The following is a 19,448-nucleotide window of genomic DNA, read 5'->3' as shown; positions in this document are numbered from 1 at the left end:
CTCTCTCTCTCCCTCTCTCTCTCTCTCCCTCTCTCTCTCTCTCTCTCCGTCCCTCCCTCTCTCTCTGTGTTCTGACTTCAGTACCAGTCCATATGGTGACTGCTGGGATCCAGCCTGCTCCGCGCTGCAGAAACCTGGCCTGCACACACCACCTCAGTGTGTGTGTGTGTGTGTGTGTGTGTGTGAGAGAGAGAGACAGATCCATCCTGTGGCCTTCAGACTCACCTGCGAGTGTGTGTGTGTGTGTGTGTGTGAAAGAGAGCGAGAGACAGAGAGAGAGATCAACCCTGCTCTTCTCCCCCGTGACTTAGCTTTCCAACCCTGCCTCTCCAACACATGAAACACACCATAACAACACACGCCGCAGGAGTGTGTGTGTGTGTGTGTGTGTGTGTGTGTGTGTGTGTGTTGGCGGGGGCACGGGCAGCGCGGCTCTCCACCGTGACCGTCTGCTCTCTGACACACTGTACTGTACAGTAATCCATCATCCTCGGCCAGGAATAGCAGGGACGGTGTGTGAGGACAGTATATCTGAGGAGTTATGATCCAAAATGCTGTACGTCAAATTTATAGAAGGATAAAATAACATTAAATCAAATTTATCATTCAGTATCTGTGAAATATAGTGGCTCCTGTCTGGAAAAGTGTTGCCAACCTTGAGTTTCCTAGTTTATCTTATTTCTTGGAACGCAACTCTGTGTGTGTGTGTGTGTGTGTGTGTGTGTGTGTGTGTGTGTGTGTTCTGTATGAGTTGATGGAAAAATCCACTCTAAAACATAACTATTGGTGATGCACCTTGAATTTCTGGGTCCATTTTGTTGTTTGGTGGTGATTTTTTTTTATTTCTGCAGGTAACTGGCCAATTGTAGACGTTTTTCCAGCAGCTACAATGGAGTTTGATATGAGAAAATGTTTCAGGATCTGAAACATCAGCGGTAAACGTCAGGTTTTGGTGTCAGTCCCTCAGAATCAAAGAGCGAGGGCTTCTTTCTAGAGCCGCCGTTTTGCACCGAGAGACGTTCAACAATCACACAGGGAGAAATCCATCGTAGAAGAGGAGAGAGACCAGTTTCTCCACCCACAGGAGCAGGAGAGAGAGACCAGAATGCACTGCAGCAGAGAGACAGGTTGGGGTTTTGAGTAAGGGGGCGCGTCTCTTGCTTTTCCTGAACTGGACAAACTTAATCGCTATCAATCTCTCCACCTTCATGTATAACCCGCAGCTGAATGGCAGAAGCTCAGGCTCGTTCTCTGGAGGTTCTCGAAAGGCATTCTGGGAAATGTAGGAAATCACTAACTGAAGTAGAGGCAGATGAGGCAGGTTGAGGGAAAGTGGGTACAACCAAAGAAGTAAATTAGCACATTTCATCACAAAATAACTCCTGTAACACATTGAACATCACAGATTGATGATATATAACAGTATACGAGTGTCAGAGGTTTGAATGAAAACAGATAATTTGAATGCGTTGGTCTGACAGCTGATTTTGACCCTGACATGCTGTAACTCTGTCAGACTCAGACTGAACTGCTGCAGAGCGTTTTGTATGAATGATAACGCGATGAAATGAAAGGACAGATTTAAACACTTTTCAGGGTTTGTGGTTTAGCAACAAATCAAATGTGGCAGCGTTGTCCTCATTTTTATAGGCCTGGGACCGGTTCTTGTAAACAAATACAAGTACACACACACACACACACACACACACACACACACGTACACACACACACAGTCTTTGAACGTTTGAAATATGAGACTTGCCAGACGCTTGCTTTGCTCCGGTCCTGCTCTGCATCCCCTTGTGAGCAGAACAACAATCACATTTTATACTCTCTCTCTCTCTCTCTCTCTCTCTCTCTCACACACACACACACACACACACACACACAAGCACACAGAGACTTTGAAGTGCGTTTGGCTGGATAGTGAGCAAAGCAAAAGAAATAAATGAGCTGCAGAGGAAATACAGACCAAAAAAAACAGCCACTCCAAGAAAAGAAAACTAATATGTCGATTTAGCTTTCAGAGGAGCAAACAGAGAGCAGGAATAAATAGACTATAGGGAAAGACATTCAAAATAAAGAGAGATGACAGAGATTAAATTGCTCTAAATGTATTGATTGCAAAGTCCACTTAATACATTTATCCTGAATTTACCCTGTATTAGTACTGTAAACACCGGTAACCATTGTAGAAATCTTCCTTCATGCATTTATTCTGAATCTATCTTTACTGCATGCAATATCTGTCTTGAATATTACAATATTCATCTTTATTTTTATAGCATTTTTCAAACACAGAGATTGCAAAGCTGCTTTACAGATGAAAGAACAGCAAAGGAATGAAATAACATTAATAATAGTTTTTAGCATAATTGTAAGACTAAACTCTTTCTTTCTGTAGAACAGTTCCTCTTGGATGGAGCAGCATAGTTCAGCAGAGCCTGCAGTAAATAGTGGGTCTTTTACAGTGGTTAAGTGATTAAATGGCTGGTGGTTTGGACAGTCTAGTTTCTGTGTGGTTCTGAATGTTCAGTGCGGTCTTAACCGGGTGGCAGCGCTGCCAAGTGGTTAGGAAGACCGTCCCGTGTCTGTGAAGGTCACAGGTTCGATCCCTGCAACAGTAAATGTGTGTTTACCAGCAGCCACGTGTCTAAGGCTGCGTTCACACTGCAGCTGAAACTGTCCCAATTCTGATTTTTTTTTTCTGTAACGTGTGACAGTGTGAACAGCGAAAAAGCTGCATGGAGTCGCTTATTTTCCAAATTCCAACCTGGTGACAAAATCGAATCCCCAGACATGTAACCTACAAACAACTTGGGCTTCAACGCTCAAACTCAAATTTGTCATGACAATAAGTAAATCTTACATCATTCACCTGAGGCAATTGTCTTAACTTTGTTGCCACAGCAGCTTGGCTGAGCAGCGTTAGCATGGAGACACAACAATGTAAAGAAAGTGAATAGCTGATTTGATTGGTAGTTGGGGAGACGCCTCAATTCAGTCCGAACTCGACGGGTCGAATCGCAACTGAGACGTGTTTGAAACGAGCGGGAGAAGTGTAGGTACAAAAACAAAAGTCACGTCTTTTGTTATTGTTACTATTCTTACTGTGGAAGGTTAGTTAATTTTAGGTAATTTTATTGTTGTTGATTTCATAATCAACAAGGGGGGAACTGTGGGAATTTTTCTTCCACACTTACTATGCACATGTGTCTTTTCAACATCGCTGTCAGGTCATATTGGTATATCAGATATGGGTTACATCCTAGAATTAGATACGAACAACAAAAATCAAATTTAAGCAGCAATTCAAAATTGGAGCCTGAAGTCGTGCAGTGTGAACCCTCACCTGCTCACTCACTGTAAGTCGCTGTGGAGAGGAACTGAATTGCCCTAAAATGTAACTGTTGTTTTGGACACTCGACGAACGAGGGATAAGAGTTGGCGTCAATTCACGAATTAACTCATCAATTCCAATTCAACTGAGGAATTGGAATTGGAATCTTTAAAAACCTGGAATTAAAAACCTGAAAGAAAGGGAATTGAAATTGAATTGCTGTCATTCCTCTCCCACTTTCCATTCCTTCCCTCCATCGTTCCTCACCTCTATCCTTTCTTCATTGATCCCTACCTAATCTTCCTCCCTCCCTCTTTCTTTCCCTCCATCCTTCCTTACCTCAATCCTTCCCTGCATTAATCCCTACCTAATGTTCCCTTTCTCCCTCTCTCCTTTCTTCCCTACATCCTATTTTCCCTTCATCCTTCCATACTTCCATCCCAGTTTCTACTTCCCTCCATCTTTCTCTCTCTCCTTCTTCCTTGCCTACATCTTTCTCTCTCTCCTTCTTTCCTTCCTTCCCTACATTGATTCCTACCTAATCTCCCCTCCCTTCCTCCCCCTTTCCCTCCATCCCTCTATCTCTTCCTCTTTTCTTCCTTCGTTTCCTTACAGCTGGGTGACATTCACATTCCAACTCCAGGAACTGAATTTAAATTTACCGTGCATTCTCAATTCAGTTCATGATTGGCTCCAACGCTGCTGGGGATGATAAAGTGAAATCGTTCTACGTTTAATAAGTGAGTAGAAGAAGGCTGACAGAGGAGTGAGAGTCAGACGGAGGGGGAGTGAGGCTGATAGAGGTAAATTTTGGAGTGTGTTTCCTACGGGAGCGGTTTGCACCGGAGTACAGAAGTGGGCCGGGCCGCTGAAACAATGAACTCAGTCATCTGGGGAGGGGTGGGGGGGAGGAGGAGGAGGAGGAGGAGGAAGAGGAGGGAGGGAAGGAGGGAAGGAGGGAAGGAGTGGGTGAGGACAGCTGTTTCTAATCAATCGCTTCCATGTGATTGACTTTCTGACTGATTCCCTGACTGATTGGCTCGTTGACAGTCCGGGTCGTAGGAGCGCTCCTGATTGGCCGGCTGGAGGGTCGGTTGGCTCGTCCACTCGATGACTAGCTGGTTGACCGACTTGATGACTGATTGACTGACTGGTTACACTATTGATATGATCAGTTTGACGCCATGGTAACCGAATGGATGATGTAATGTAGCCGCTCCCTTCCGCTTCTTCTTCTTCTCCCTCTTTACTCTCTCTTTCTCGATCTATCTTTCTTCTCTCGCACATGCACAGTTTATATCCACATTCTTTCTATGCCGCACATGCACATACGTGTGCATGACACACACACACACACACACACACACACACATACATGCACTATCCCTCTCTTCCTCCCTCCCTCCCTCTCCTTCTGTCTCTCATAAGTTTCTCATGTTGATGTTTTCAATTGTGTCAATAAAAGGCAGTTTATGTTGAAATTCTCTCTTTCTCTCTTTCTCTCTCTCTCTGTCTCTCTTCCTCTCTCTCTCCCTCTCTCCATCCCCCTCTCCATAAGACAGAGACAGACTGCACGAACAAAAACATTTAGGTAGGCCAAGTTCACGTCTGGGAGGGGTTGCTAAGGGGGGCCCGGGGGGGCTGCGAGGACCAGATGTGCTTTTGGGGGAGGAGGGGTACGTTCACAACCCTCGACCAGGGAGGAACGGCGAGTTTTCAGAGGGTTCCAGAGTTGCTGAAAGACTCGAAAAAGTCCTGGAAAGTGTTGGAGGGAAGTACGCTGAAATGTCACTGTGCTGTAAATTCAGCTTGAGCTGCACGGGGCTCTGGGTAAGATCTGGAGAGCTGAAGAGTTTCACTGCAAAACAATGTATCCACGATTTGGGAAAGAAGGGACACCGATTGTCACAATATGATTGAAAGCACAAAATTAAAACAAATACGGATAGTTGATAACGAAAGTCCTTGTTTTGCAAAATGACCATACTCTTACAGAGGTATTGAATGATGAACTTAAGGCAAGGAGTGGATACATAGAGCTCTTTCATCTGAAATATAATATTTATTTCCAGTTCTGAGCTGTTGGATCAGTGGGCTGAGGCACATACCATGTACAAGATTTACATTTATTCATTTAGCTGACACTACAGAGCAACTTAAAGAGTGCAGCAGCAGACTACGCCCCACAACTAGATCAACCAACACTAAGAGCAACCAGTAGTTATAGGAAGTCAAGGGTCGACGCTTTCAAGATTCCTGTAACCACAGAATGATTGAGTAAAACAAAAGTGCAAGTGACAAAACAGCTAAGGAGAGGCTGAATATTTTTATTTTTCAGCATTGTGGGTTCCTAATCATGACCTTTGCCTCAATTCATTCCCTTTCTCTCTCTCATTTTTCTCGTCATTTTCCACTATGTACTTTAATGAAGCAGAAATACCACAAAGAGAATCTTAGAATAATATTTGAGGGATTTCGTTCCAAAACGCTACATATCCATTTGGAACTCAGGTTGTCCCCCACAAAAGATGGGATGAGTCCACCTCACGGACAATCAGTAACAAATGTGTCACCTTGTTTTGATGTGTAATTGTAGCGCCCCCCTTGGGTCAATCAGTGTCATTTTGAAAACTCTGGTACACAGCGGTGAGATGCATCATTTCCCCGCCACTCTGATCAGTGGTGTCTGAGATACGACTGTGTGACGGATGGATGGACAGTCGGAGGGACGGATGGACTGATGAACGAAGGAACGAATGATGTAGCGCCCCCCCCCCCCCCCCCCCCCCCCCTTGGACCAATTGGTGTAATTATTTACATGTTGGAATATAGTGGTGAGATGCATCATTTCCCCAAGTTTCATCAAAATCCAATCAGTGGTGTCACACGTGACAGATGGACGGGCGAACAGAAGAATGAATGAACAAACAAACAAATAAACAAGTAAACAAGCAAACCAACAATTTAGCGCCCCCCTTGGGCCAATTGGTGTAATTTAAAAAATGCAGGATTGCAGCGGTGAGATGTACCATTTCCCCAAGTTTCGTCAAAATACGATCAACAGTGAGATATCGCTTGTGACTTCCAACTGAACAAACAAATGGACGAAAGAACGGAAGGAGACCAATCCCTAGTCCACCACCATGAACTCTAAAATGTTACTATTATATGGGTAAAGGTCTTCAAAACACTTAACAGTTAATCATCATTTCTTATCTTTTTTTCAGAGTTGGTGTCACATTTTTCAAATCAATGGATATCTCATTTGGGAAAGAAACTCTTCATTATTTTACAGGATTTACAACAGAGGACATGAGGAACTGTCTGGGGAAAAGTGTTGTGAAGCAAGAGGAGAAAACATGCCGGCCGGGGAGGGAGGATAGAGCTGAAGTCAGAGGCCCCATGCTGTCCCCTCCATGTCTCCACCCTGTTCCTACGAACCCGGGGGGGCCCATGTGTGCCTGAGAGGTCCTGGAGCGTTTATCGGACTCTACTTTCAATTCTTAAAGGGACACGCTGACACTTTTGGTTTTTGGTCTGTTATTTTCCTTCGCTGTGCACTTGTTGTCGCTTTGTGGCAGGGGAAAAAAAATCCACTGTGCAATGTTGGTTAACCAAAAGGCTTGGCTTGAATCAGGGATGTGTTCAGGCACACAAGAAAAAGCAGGAAAACTGTGATCTCACTTTGCAAGTGAATGGGAGTTGTATGTCCAAAAACTGAAAGTCCAAAAAATCCCAAAAGTTGTGTGTACAAAACTGAAAAAATTACTTCAATTTCTCAATGAAAGCACTGCTAACCACAAGCTACTTTAAAAGTCAAAGAAATTATGTGACCTTATGACTATATCATGTAATTTGTCTTATGAGTGACCCATAGACATTATTCCCATTTTTAATTTACGTTGCACTCAGGTGGGAAACTGCCTGGAAAGTTGGCATAGCGCATTAAAAACAATGACAGACGTTATTCAACATGTAAGTGAGAGCTTAGTATAGACCAAACAGTTATCAAACTAGTTAACAATCTTGCGAACAACAACTACAATGACTGCTTGAATTTCGCAGGAACATTAGCTAGCTTAAGTTAGCTACATAGGGCTAGGCTATATAAAATATTCTATATAATATTACTTCATAATATTATAATATTATTTCAACACATAAGTTAGGACTTCATATAGACCTAACAGTTATCAAATTAGCTATGAATTTCAGGAATAACAATTAGGACTGCTTGGACTTACCAGGGATGTTAGCTAGCTCACTAGCTAGGAAGCTACTAGCTACGTAGGCTAGATTCCGGTAGCTAGCTACAGTGAGCCAGATCACCTTAAAATATGAACATATATCCTTCCAGATTTGATCCATTTGTTTCTAATATGCTTTTCAGAGGGGAATATGTGAAATGATAAATGTTCGTCTTGATACACAACAACTTGTACTTGCTTTCCCACCTGGAGTGTGTAGTAAATTCAATTGGCTGCCGTAGGAATAAAGTCTATAGTCTCTAATCCAATAAATCCTGTATTCTTAGCAGTGTTATACAAGAACGAGTGTCCCCATCTGGATATATGTCTGGTGTGGAGGTCTGGACCTGTGTTCAGTTTACAGAGTAGGAGTAGTGTGTGTTTGTGTGTGTGTGTGTGTGTGTGTGTGTGTGAGAGAGAGAGAGAGAGAGAGAGAGAGAGAGAGAGTGCTCCATGTTGCACTGGTTCATTTCATCTTCATGGAATTTCTGTCCTCTGATTCTTCTTCTCTTCATTTCCAGACCCAGCTGTTAAAACTTGGCCTTGTTTTTCCACCGCAGCCTATACTGACATGTTCTGTAGCCTGTGTATTGTTGAGGTCTCTCTCTCTCTCTCTCTCTCTCTCTCTCTCTCTCTCTCTCTCTCTCTCTCTCTCACACACACACACACACACACACACACACACATTCTCACTCAACTTTCTGTCACTTTCTTACACTAACCCCCACTCTCTCTCTTTCTCTCTTTCTCTCACACACATTGTCACTTTCTCACTCTTTCTTACACTCATTCTCTCACCCCCTCACACACGTGCACACGCATACACACACACACGCGCACAGTGCAAAAAGCACAAGGACTAGGTGATCCACCTCCTTTCTTTCTCCTTGTTCTCCTTCTTTTCCTCCTCCTCCTCTTCCTGCTCTCCTCTCCTCCTCTTCCTCCACTCTCCCTCTTCCTCCTCTCCTCTTCCCCTCCTCTCCTCCTCCAGCCAGGTTTCCTTCTCTCTGGGAAACACCAGACTGTTGCGCTCTGCTCCGCTGCGTCAAGCCGCACATAACAAGGCCTGAAGTAAGGCGAACTGGCCTTCAAAATAAAAGCATGAAATATGTCACTTTTGTGGGAAAAATGTTTCAGGGTGTCCAGAACAACAGACTTATACAAATATACTCAGTGTAACATTAAATATGAAGTGAAACTCTAGCCATAAAAGTGACATAAAAGAGATTTTATTATGGTGTTTCTTGATGGAAGTGTGCCTTAGGAGCGTGTACAACCAAAGGCTAAAAAATGATTATAAACACAAAAAACATAGCAGAAAACTTTAAAAGATGTCTATTATCTGAGAAAAGTCAATTTTAGTCCATTGCAGTGTCATTTTTTCCTTCACTTGCGCCACAGTGATGGGTTGAAATTAACTTTTTCGAGTTGACATCCCCAAAGTTTTACTGCAGCCCAGTGTGTAGCTATATGGCATCTCGTATAAGCTTATAACTCTATGAATATATGCTGTGAAAAGTTCAGCAATTTCATTTACTCCAAAATCCATCCTCAAATCTATTCTTTATTGTCACTTTGTCAGTTTGGATACTGGAAAAAACACATTGCAACACATGCTGGTCTATATTGGCTTTCATTTTGAAAGCTGCAATCGGAACTCCCGTGCTTTACTCCGGCCGGCTTGACTCTGGTCTTCACAGCAGCTGAGACTCTGCTCTCCACCAAAAAAAAACCCTCGCAGTCAAAAACAATGAGGGCGCACGACGCGCAACTCGCTCCAAGCCTCTCCAACAGCAGAGTTTCCCCTTCCCGTGGATCCGTAGCATGCGTCTCTGCGCCGAGGACCACAAGGATTTAACTTGACTATCTCTTGAGTTTTTTTTAATATTTTGGAGTCGGGGTGGTGGAGGAAGAGGAGGAGGAGGAGGAGGAGGGGGGGATAGCTAAAAAATGCCCTTTTGCAAACGGACGGTACTTCCGAAAGATGTGTGCAGGACCGACGGCGGGAGGCTGCGGGAGGAGCGGCCGATCCAGGCGCCGATTTTCGGGGACTTGGCGGACGTGTGCGGCTTCAGCCTGTGCTCGGTGCTCCGGCAGCTCTCCGATCTGTCCCGGCAGTCGGTCAGCATCCTGGAGGAGCTGGAGGGAGAGCTGCTGTCCATCTGCCACCGGTCCGGCGCGCTGGAGGGGAAAGTGGTCAGTCTGCAGAGGCACGTCGCCGAGCTGGTCAGCAAGCCTCCGCCGAGAAGTAAGACCAGTCAAACCCCACCTAAAGTCACTTTTCCCCGCCTTGTGTTTGCAGGAACAGAGCTGAAACACATTGTTAGGCTTGATGACACTGTGTACATCACAGTAAATAGTGTCAAACTTGGATTTTTTAATGGAAAAACGCATAAATTCATGCTTTTCTACACATAGGATTGATTTGTGGTTGTGTTGCCTTATGACTAACTGGAGGTTACAGTCTCACTCAAATGACTGCAAACACATCACTGCATTAGTAAACAGTGTGCATGGTCCATATCTTCAGGTTTATTTAGAGTGGGAGTGAGAGGCCAGCAGAGTTGGATGCTTTATTATTGTCAGCTGGTAGAGAGAAGCTCTGCCTTCAAGTGCTGCAGGAAATGTTGTAATTACGACTTGAGCGCGCATGAACGACCAGACAAAGTTGTAAATGAGACTGGGAGAGTGAATTTTATATAAGACTCGAGCTTGGGTTGAAATTTGCTTTTTCCATGCTGTTGTCATCCTTTTATATGCTTGTATCTTGCATGAGTTTATATGAAAACATGCTGTGATAAGGACAACAGTTTGATTTGCTGCAGAATCCATCCTCAAATCTATTCTATATTTTCACTGTGGTAGTTTGAATTGCTTTGGTTTGGATTACCTCGATGGGAGGTTTTGCTGGCAGCGATCACATAAACCATGGCAAGAACTGATGGTAACAAATGATGTAAGCTATTACTGTAACATTTTGCTTGGCAACCCAAATAAGTAGTGCTGTTGCATGTTTCTATTTTCACTCTTTTAGCTGTCACACAGTTTGTTTTTAACATATCAAGACATCAGTTGCATTCCTTGACATGGATTTTCTTCATTCTGCCACTGTGACGCTTGCTTCTCCACCCAACACAAAAACTTTTGTTATGGGTGCCTCTTTTGTTATTACTTCCGACCAAAAGCCCTTGGATGCGTGACAAGTCCTATTTGTGACTTCCGAGCTCGGATGTAGGAGTTTACGAGCGGCACCTGAAGGCAGCATGGCAGTGGGTGTGGAGAGTGGAATGTGAGCTGAGTGTGAACCAGAGATGTCATGCGTGTTTTGGAGGTGACTCTCTACCTGTCACTTATTCGGCCCCGGCCCCTCCCACTCGCCAACTCCTGTGTTTTGTTTTTTCCTTTAATGGCATTTCTTCTTCTACTTGTTCAGTTTGGGCATTAAAGTGTGCTTTCAAGTGGGAACGTTACAGCAGGAGGAGGAAGGTTTGGAGTCGTTTACGTTGAGATTTTAGGCGTTTGTCACTCTGACATCGAGTTCAAAGACTTTCCAGGTTGAAGGGTCTTGTTTGGTGACATTCAAAGAATCAAACCTGGCCTGTTTTGTGACGTTGGTCAGAATTAGACATCATAGAGGCCTCATTTGTTTTACTTATGATCTAGTTATGATCTAGTTAAGTCAATAAATGCCAGTGAATGCCATCATTTTAAAGCTGCAGATCTCCATCACAGGGTTTCCCTCAAGATGTGAAGCGTTGCTCTTAGGACAGAGAGAGCTGAGGCAGACTGATGACTTTATGTTTTAATAAGAAATCAAGTACTTTCAGGGCTGTCCATTCATTTTCAAAAACTTGTACAGCCGTATATTGCTTTTCTCAAAATCTTTCATGGATTTCCAAGACCCACATGAGCCCTGTCTTATGCATAGATTTACAGACCACCGCCCATAGAGTCACAGTCAAAATCTGCTCAGTTTAATAAATGCAAAGTGTTCATGGCTCGTTTCCGAAGGTAACAGACTAGATTTCTTATTAGAATCTGGAGGCTTTAAGACTCCAAAGGCCCCACAATAACAATCAATAACCTAAAATAAGCCTACGATACATTAGACATGCCTACAGCATAATACAATTCAATACCGATCCATACAATATCAATACAACAACAATACCCAATGTTGCTTCTTTGTCTCTTCTGTCTCCCAAGTGGCTGTATGCTGAGAATCTATGAAATGAAAGAATGCTATATATATATATTTTGGACAAAAGTAATTACCAGATTCATAAGAAGACTTTTTTAAAGGATTTACCAATACGCAGGATCTGAAGTAACTGTCCAATGTGATATTAAACTAGGTTGAGAGACTACATATATAGAAATTGAGGAAAGAGGTGGGTCAGTCAATGCTTCAGTGCTCCATTGGGGTTTGTTTGTAATAAACAGTAGAAGAAGAACTGGGTAGTTAGCATGAGCAGTGATAGCCACCATGGCTGAACAGACGAAGAAAAGAGAAACTCAAACTGCATCAATGGAAAATCCAAGCTCCGCCCACACTGTTTGATTGACAGGTGATCTGTGGGAAGAGCAGAGCAGAAACACCACAGTGATGAGCGCTTAGCAACAAAGATGGAGGAGGAACACGAGGAAAGGGGTTGATCCTGGGAAACTAAGACGAAGCTGTTTCATTCAGCGATGGGGAGAAAACACTGAGATTTATGCCAAGGTATTGTTTTGGTAAATCACAGCATTTTCCATCTTTACTGAGACAGCAGGACTGAGGATGATGGTGATGATGATGATGATGAGAGAGGAAGGCCCGGGCCAGCTCTATTGATTATCTAGCTGTGAGCTTCTGCCTACATGCTTCTGATATTGTACGCCGCTGCCAAGAGCCCACACAAAATTTAGAGAGGAGTGAGACAAACACAGCGAGGATCTTTGTATCTCGCACACAGGCACACACACACACACACACACACACATGCACACACACACACACACACACACACACAGGCCAACACGTGGGTGAGTCTCTCTTGGTAAAGTAAACTAAAGGCGAGCTGCGTTTTTGTTTTATCTTTCTTCCCCTCTCTCTGTTCCTCTCTCTCTCTCTCTCTCTCTGTCTCTCTCTCTCTTCCCCTCTCTCTCTCTCTTCCTCTCTCTCTCTCTCTCTCTCTCTCTCTCTTCCCCTCTCTCTCTCTCTCTCTCTCTCTCTCTCTCTCTCTCTCTCTCTCCAGCTCTACATCTGGTCTTTGTTTAGTGGGAATCAGCACTGTAGCTCTTATCAGACTGTACGTGATCTCACACACACACACACACACACACACACACACACACACACACACACACACACACACACACAAACTGTTGACAGGCTCGTAAAGTCATGTTCACAGTCAGCATGCCTCACTCGTTTACTCACTCTCAGCTGCAATGCAAACAAAGAGAAACGACACGCGATAAGTTTGCGGAAAAGTTTGCAAAGTAAAACGAAAGAGGCTGCATAAATCCCCCATCATGCATCTGTCCTGCATCTTTCAGTGGGTAGAGCAAGGCATTAACACTGCCAGGGTTAAGGGTTCGATTCCCATTGGTGCTGCACTTGCTAAAATTGTATTTACTCTACTATAAGGCACATTTAGATAAAAGAGACATTTGTAAAGGGAAATCCACCCTAAAACACATTAACACTGCTAAAAAAAAGCCAGCTAATGGTGATATACCTTGAATTTCTGGGTCCATTTTGTTGTTTGTTGGTGTATTTTCTCATCTCCCCTCGTGTTGAGATATTTCCAGTGCAGCTACAATGGAGATTGATAGGAGAAAATGTTTTAGCGATCTGAAACAGTAAAGAAAAAGACTGAATCCAAATCAATCTAACCAAGAGGACGTTAAGTTGAAACTTTTTATTGTAGGAATAAACTTAATAGTGCAACAAAGTGAGCGAACGGCGTGTTTTCATCAGCATCAGGTGTGCGTAAAGAAAAAGAAAGTAAAGAAAAAGGACTGGTCACACTTCAGATTTTTACTGACAAAATGGACGGAGTTGGACAGGCGGTTAATTGGCCTAAATGTTTTCGGCCAGTACTTTGTGTTTGTTTGTTTGTCTGTTAGCAGGATAATGCCAAAAGTTAAGAACGGATTTGCATGAAACTTTGTGGAAATGTTGGTGGTGAACTTCTTGTGCATGAAACATCTGAAACTGCTGGTCTACAATTTAAAAGTTGAAGTCTAATGCAGTTTCTTTGCCAAAAGCACACTACCAGTCAAAAGTTTGGACACACCACATTTTTCTTTATTTTTTACTATTTTCCACATTTTAGATTATTAGTAAAGACATCAAAACTGTGAAATAACACAAATGGAATTATGCAGCGACCAAAAAAGCGTTAAACAAATCAAAACTATCTTATATTTTAGATTCTTTAAAGCAGCCGCCCTTTGCCTTGATGGAAAGGCAAAAGGCTTTGGAAAGAAATTCATACATAGGATCAACTTCACTATTTATATTTGTCTAAGAAACACATTTCAAGCATTTAAGCAGAAGCCTTCAGATCAAAATGGCTTTAAGAGAATGAAAAACAGAGAACATTCAATCATTTGAAAACGTGGCACATTTAATAAAAGTTTAAGTTTAATGCCCTTTCTTTGCCGAATAAACAGTATAGAAAGAATTAGAGTTAACAAAAGTATATGTATATATATATGATGAAGATCAGGTTGAATGGATAAAGTGTATATTGTGTTTTTTGTAGTGAAACTCTCCCATTGAAGTGAGCATTGATGAGAAAACTCTGGCATTCCTTCCCTCATTCCTGAAAAAAAACAGATGCGTGCTTCTCCTCCAACAACAGCGACTGACAATCCAAAAGCTGTGAAAGTCGGTCAGACTCACACACACACACACACACACACACACACACACACACACACATGTTCCAGGCTGGGATGAGGGAACTTTTTCCAGGCCGGTTTTTATAGTTTGTTCAGGAGTGGGATCCTTGACACGGTGAAGCAGAGGAGATATCTGACTCTGGATCAGTTCCTGTCCTCCGCTGAGGGCCGGGGGGGGGGGGGGGGGGGGGGGGGTTGAGTTACAGCGATACTGAGGAAGAGGATGTCACTTCTCACTTTGAAAGGCTCGATAGTGTGTGTGTGTGTGTGTGTGTGTGTGCATGTATTAGGGCTTGTTTATGTATGTGTGAGTGGGATTGTGTGTACAAGGAAGACGTGATGAAAAGACATTTGCAAAAAAAACCTCCAAAAAATGCGTTTGTGTGTGTATATGTGAGTGCAATCAAGTGTGTGTGTGTGTGTGTGTGTGTGTGCTTGTGTGTGTTTTAGGGATTGTGTGTGTATTAAGTGTTGAGTTTTGTGTGTGTGTGTGTATGTGTGTGCGTGTTTGTGTGTGTAGGCATTAGTGGTGTATGAGTGCATTTGAGTGTGTGTGCATGTGTGTGAGGTTTGTGTATGGGGTTGTGTGTGCAGTGTATGTGTGCATACATGTTTCCGTGTGTGTGTGTGTGTGTGTGTGTGTGTGTGTTTCCACTGGAAGTTGTCAATCAGGAGGGCCTGAACTTGAGGAGATTGTCCTCTCGTTTTCCCTCTCTCACTCTCTCTCTCTCTCTCTGTCTCTCTCTCTCTCCCTCTCAGACACACACACACACACACACCCACACACACACACACTCAGCTTGCTTCCTGCCATTTGGGTCTGATCCTTAACTTCTTGTCGGATGCTGTTGACCCGGAGTTTGCTCTTAACATCCCAACTATGTGAACGGGAACCAAACTCTCAGCTCTTTTGTGTTTTTTGTGCCTTTTCCCAACTTAATTCTCTGGGAAAACCACAGACTTCTTCTGACCCCAAAGCTGATTTTACTGGCTGATTTTGCCGAGGTTTATTATAACAAAATGTTCCCTGGTTTTAGTCTGCAAACCTGCATGATACTCAGTCTGACAGTCTCAGTCAGAGCAGTGATGAAGCTTGTAGCAGGTGAATTGGGTGGGTGGGTCTGCTGTAATATGGCAGCGACAATGAAGTCTGATATGAGAAAATGTTTCAGGATGTAAAACATCAGCGGTAAACGTCAGGTTTTGGTGTCAGTCCCTCAGAATCAAAGAGCGAGGGCTTCTTTCTAGAGCCGCCATTTTGCACCGAGAGACGTTCAACAATCATACAGGGAGAAATCCATCGTAGAACAGGAAGAGAGACCAGTTTCTCCACCCACAGGAGCAGGAGAGAGACCAGAATGCAATGCAGCAGAGAGACAGGTTGGGGTTTTGATTAAGGGGCGCGAGTGTCGCTTTTTCCCAACTGGAAAAACTCTCACTATCGCTATCACTCTCTCCACCTACACATATAACTCAGCTTAACTCGGCATTCTGGGAAATGTAGTAAATCACTAACTGCAGCAGAAGTAGACAAGGCAGGTTGAGGGAAAGTGGGTTCACCGAAAAAGTAAATTACAACACTTCATCCTGAAATAACTTTATCTTCATCACGGTGTAACAGCATCGCAGGTCGGACTTCTCCTTTAAAAACAGAGTGCAGGACTAGTTGGAAGCAATCAGCTGTTGCTTCTGTTTCACCCTGCAAACTGCTGATTTCCCTGCAAGGCCTGCTATAAAAATCAAACGGTTGATGAGGGGAAGGGAATGAGGACTTAACCCCCTTCTCCCTCTCTCTCTCTCTCCCTCTCTCTCTCTCTCTCTCCCTCTCTCTCTCTCCCTCCCTCTCTCCCTCTCTCTCGCCCTCGTTCCCACGGCTGGACGTCGGCCTCATGACTCACTGTCCCTCCCTGTCGGCCCCTCTGTAATTCCCCTTCTCCTCCTCTCTCCTTCTTCTCCTCCTCTCTCCTTCTTCTCCTCCTCCTCCTCCTCCTCCTCCCTCTCTTTCTTCATCCTCCAGCAAGCATTTGATACACGTTGACATGCAGCAGGCGGCCAAGTTCAACGTCAGCCCAAACCAGCACGAAATTTTCACAACATGATATTATGTCACGGTAAAAAAAAAAAAAAAAAAGACATCTTAAAGCAGCTTTGGAAAGAGTTTTGGCCTGAAATCAGAGAGATATTTAGGTCCTGATTCATAAAAAGGGTGCAGGCAGCAGCTGTGGACGACTAACTGACGTCTCAACTTTCATTTTCGCTGATATTCAGGTTTTTAATGCTGGTGCGTTCACATCTACTCAGCATCTAAATGTTTTCTGTTCTCCCTCCACTCTCCTCCCTCGCCACCTCTCTTCCTACAGGCGGTGACTCACAGGGCAACTTCTCGGGCAACTCTGCCGGGCAACAGAGCTCAACTTTGTTGCTGTAGTCACACAGAATACATCCTGCCACCAGTACAACACAGTATGGGAAACGAATAGAATATTCTATTTGTAGCGAAATGTAATATTTATAGCCGTAAATTAGCCAGAAGTAAACCTCATTTCCAGAATAGAAAAAGTAGAATTATTCATTAAAACAATAACCTCCTCTAAAAACAAGAAGCTGTAAAAACTGCAAGACTGTGAATCATTTTTAATGTGTTTCTGCAACTTTTCCCCCCCTGTACCTCTGTCCTATTCTGTGTCAGAGATTTGACTTTAAATGTTTATTCTCTGAATGTGTTTTGGATTACATTTGTCATCAGGAAACACTGGAATAGATTTTTGTTGCCTGGGTTGCTTGTTGCAGGAGTGTTGCCCATCTACATTGCCCAGTTGCCTGGTGTATCACCGCTAGGGTTTGAGCAATATGGCCGCATGCTTTTCTGCATGTAAGTGTGTTTGTGAGAGACAGAGAGAGCTCTTTTGTCTGCATGTGCACCTTTTTTCTGTAGTCTGTGTGAGTGTTTTTCTATAGGCCTATGTATTTGTGTGTGTGTGTGTGTGTGTGTGTGTAGCCTGAGTGTCATTAGTTAGGAACCAGGATTAGGTGGAGGTGGAGCTGTGGGCCCCTTAGTGGTTTCTGTGGTCTCTTCAGAGAGAGAGAGAGAGAGAGAGAGGGAGGGAGGGAGAGGAAGAGAGGGGTGGGGTGGGGTGGGAGGTTTTGGGGTGCAGAAGGGGAGAGATGGAGGGTTTAGACCTTAATCCCACGGCCTGATTCTGTGCTACTGTCTTGTACCAGGATGAACATCATCACAAACGTTGGGAATCAGACAAACATTTATCATTTCACAGATTCCCCACTGAAAAGTATTAAAAATGAATTGATCTCAACAATCAGGAGGGATTTAGGTTCATATTTTAATATAATATATTTGGCCTACTATAGCTAACAGAATCTAGCCTAGGTAGCTAGCTCAGGGTGACCACATTTTCAAACCCCCAAACCGGGACCCTTAAGTGTACCGCACGTTGATGCACGCACACATGTATGCACTTATGCACGCACCATAGGCGTTTTCATCAGGATGGGGGACAATAATTTCAGCGCTTAGCACACCTAGTGACTGCACCTTTCAACACCACGGACAGCGCCTCAGAAAACAAAAAATGATGTTTTGTCTCCAAAAATCCACCAAAACATTCAGACGCATGGTGCAGTTTATGTTTTTTGATTGGGTTAGGTAATAATGAGCGGGACAGAACATGATAAACGTCTATGTAAGCGCTGAAAACAAGTATAATACTATTATTATTATTTTAATTGTGGTGAAAACCGGGACACTTTGGTAGTGAATGTTGAAAACCGGGACATTTTAGTGTTTTACAGATATTTGTCGGGACTCGGGACGCCCATCTTGAAACCGGGACAATCCCGGACAAACCGGGACGTCTGGTCACCGTAAGCTAGCTAGTAGCTAATCTTGCGTAGCCACACCTCCGGCTTGAGCGACGGAGGTGTGGAGAAATTGAAACACAATAGTTGGTTAAAACAGGGAGACGACACCATGGGCTGTCGTCAGAATTCAGGCCAATCACATTTCACGAGGGCGGAGCCAGCTGGCACTGACGCTCACTTGAGTTAGCCTACAGTTAGCTAGCTAGCTAACAGAACTTTTAGCAAAGCACAAACAACAATGGACGACTTAATCGACTCAGTCTGGTGTAATGAGAATACTTCTGGCAAAACAGAATCAAGTCTTGATTAAAAATTTCATTCATTTTCCATTTTTATCTTGCTTGTTTAACTTTCGCTCGTTTTGTTGAATGTAAAGAGTTTGTATAGCTTATTAGCTTGTTTTGTAACTGTTTTATCTTAAGTCCTCACTTAAGTGTTGATGTAATGCTATAGTAGCCTATTATTATTATATACAGTATATCCCAGTCTTCCGGATAGTTTCCTACCCTGAGTGTGACATTATGTTCAAAATGGCCGCCGTGGGATTTCAGGTCAATGTTGTTGAACTGAATAGGGAAAGTGTGTGTAAGTGTGAGTGAGTGTTTGAGAGAGAAAGTGTGAGAGAGAAATGGAGGGAGAGAAAGGAAAGGTGAGGCAGTGAGGGAGAAAAAAGTGATGAAAAGGGGGGGGAAGAGTATGCTTGATTTTGAAAGTGTGTGTGAGAGAGAGAGGAGAGAGAGAAAGTGTGTCTGTAAAAGAGAAAATAAACGAAAGAGAGGGAGAAAAAGTACTGTTGTAGTTGAGAGAGAGAGAGAGAGAGAGAGAGAGAGAGAGAGAGACAGAGAGAGAGAGAGAGAGAGAGTCAGGTGAAAGAGTCAGAGAAGAAAACCTATTAACAACTTCCTGTCTTGGCCAAGGGCCCGGTTCTTTCCCTTTCCCTTTCACACACACACACACACACACACTCACACACGCGCACACACACACACACACACACACACACACACACACACACACACAGACACACACTCCTGGTATTTCTCCAGCCAAGGGGATAAAACTTTGTATTTTTCTTTAAATCATATTAT

At 43.6% G+C, this 19,448-nt stretch overlaps 1 protein-coding gene across 1 annotated transcript in view; it reads left to right on the top strand.

Moving 5' to 3' along the window:
* The first annotated feature begins 9,537 nt into the window (after window positions 1-9,537).
* Window positions 9,538-19,448, top strand: part of nhsl2 (NHS-like 2) — a 161,027-nt gene continuing 151,116 nt past the window's right edge. The window contains exon 1 of the mRNA XM_071902506.2: window positions 9,538-9,835. Coding sequence (XP_071758607.1) covers window positions 9,538-9,835 — 298 coding nt within the window. The remainder of the gene's footprint in view (window positions 9,836-19,448) is intronic.

This window comes from Centroberyx gerrardi, chromosome 23 (assembly GCF_048128805.1).
Source record: "Centroberyx gerrardi isolate f3 chromosome 23, fCenGer3.hap1.cur.20231027, whole genome shotgun sequence".
Taxonomy (NCBI): Eukaryota; Metazoa; Chordata; class Actinopteri; order Beryciformes; family Berycidae; genus Centroberyx; species Centroberyx gerrardi.
This window is presented reverse-complemented; position numbering and strand designations above follow the sequence as displayed.